Source organism: Trichinella spiralis, assembly GCF_000181795.1.
Source record: "Trichinella spiralis strain ISS 195 chromosome Unknown Scfld536, whole genome shotgun sequence".
Classification (NCBI taxonomy): Eukaryota; Metazoa; Nematoda; class Enoplea; order Trichinellida; family Trichinellidae; genus Trichinella; species Trichinella spiralis.
In genome coordinates this window covers 1-1,227 of record NW_003527475.1, presented here as the reverse complement: position 1 = coordinate 1,227, position 1,227 = coordinate 1, and the positions used below count along the sequence as shown (strand labels likewise).

Genomic DNA, 1,227 nt, shown 5'->3' with positions numbered 1-1,227 from the left:
CGACTTTCAAGGTGGATGCTGTAAAATTGCACGGCGCGTTTTTTTTCTCAAAGCATCTACATTTGCATACGGTAAATTTATAAAAATCAATATTTAGATGTACATGTTGAAGATTCTATTCAGTAATTTTTTTTTATGTGCAATCTCTACAACAATCATTCAATAAAAACACTATTGAAAAATATTTTATCATTATTATTATTATTATTATTATTATTATTATACCTTTGAGTTTTTGTTCCATTGAAAATTGGTTTATCGATTTGAGAAAAGGAAAAGAAATTCCACATTCCCCCGATGATTCACAACGGTATAATTTCGTTGATAAATTTGCACATTTAAATTTAGCGTTTTCAAATTTTCAACAATATAAAAATTTTTCTTGTCATCATCCATAAAAATTTTGTAAAATATCGTTTTCTGTTCAGGCCATTTTTTTTTCTTGACATTCATCAGCTTTTTCTCCCCCATTCTTCAAGAAATGCATTTCTACCAGACGGCCAACAACGTTACATTTTATGACAATTTTCATTAAGCTTGTTTACTTGTTTCTCGCACATGACTCGACCATTTTACCCCCCAACATTGCAAAGCTCGCAATGATGCTCTGTTTTGTTGTAATTTGAATTTTCAAATTTTTTTACCCTTAGCTTTTGAACTTTTGGAAAAGTTTAAAATGAAAATTTTCAATATTCATCAATCATGCAAATTGATACTGTTTGGACAAGCGAAAAAGAAAAGCATGAACAATGATGAAGTTGAACAACAATTTAGCTATACATAATGGATTGAGATTCAAAGAGAGATTTGAATATTCAAGGTAAATTTGTTAACAACATCTGCTCACCGGGAACAATTGAAGAGAAAAAAAAGAAATTATTTTTTTTTTCAAGGAAAATTTCTTGCATTTGAATTGGAAATATTCGAGGAGCAAAGACCGTTGGTTTGATGGCACCGTTGGTGGGTTCTCTGTAGGCGGTCGAATGTGCAGTTTGCATTCTCCGGGTTGGACTAATCATGTCAAGGACGCTTTTATTAGGCACGGTCGAATGATCATCATCGTAATAATGAACGTGAAAATTTCCACTAACATCATCACAATCCAAGCTTCGTGATAGCATTATATGCTGCTGCTTCTTTGTATTTTCTGCTTTACACTAATATCAAGGAAGAAAATTCAACGCATCCTCTCAGTTAATCAACCATTACTGGGAAGATTATTGTCAC

General features: G+C 31.9%; 1 protein-coding gene across 1 annotated transcript; it reads left to right on the top strand.

Annotated features, from left to right (window-relative positions):
- Nucleotides 1–676: 676 nt before the first annotated feature.
- Nucleotides 677–1,115, top strand: Tsp_12623 (conserved hypothetical protein). The gene is made up of 2 exons (XM_003370789.1): nt 677–757; nt 894–1,115. The coding sequence occupies exons 1-2, from the start codon at nt 677–679 to the stop codon at nt 1,113–1,115; spliced, it is 303 nt and encodes a 100-aa protein (XP_003370837.1).
- The last annotated feature ends 112 nt before the right edge of the window (nt 1,116–1,227 follow it).

Excerpts from the sequence above, each read along its gene's own strand:
- Tsp_12623 (XM_003370789.1), top strand. The coding sequence starts at position 677 with ATGAAAATTTTCAATATTCATCAATCATGCAAATTGATACTGTTTGGA. Across the intron at positions 758-893 it reads AAAGCATGAACAATGATGAA|GAAAATTTCTTGCATTTGAA; the intron begins GTTGAACAACAA and ends TTTTTTTTCAAG.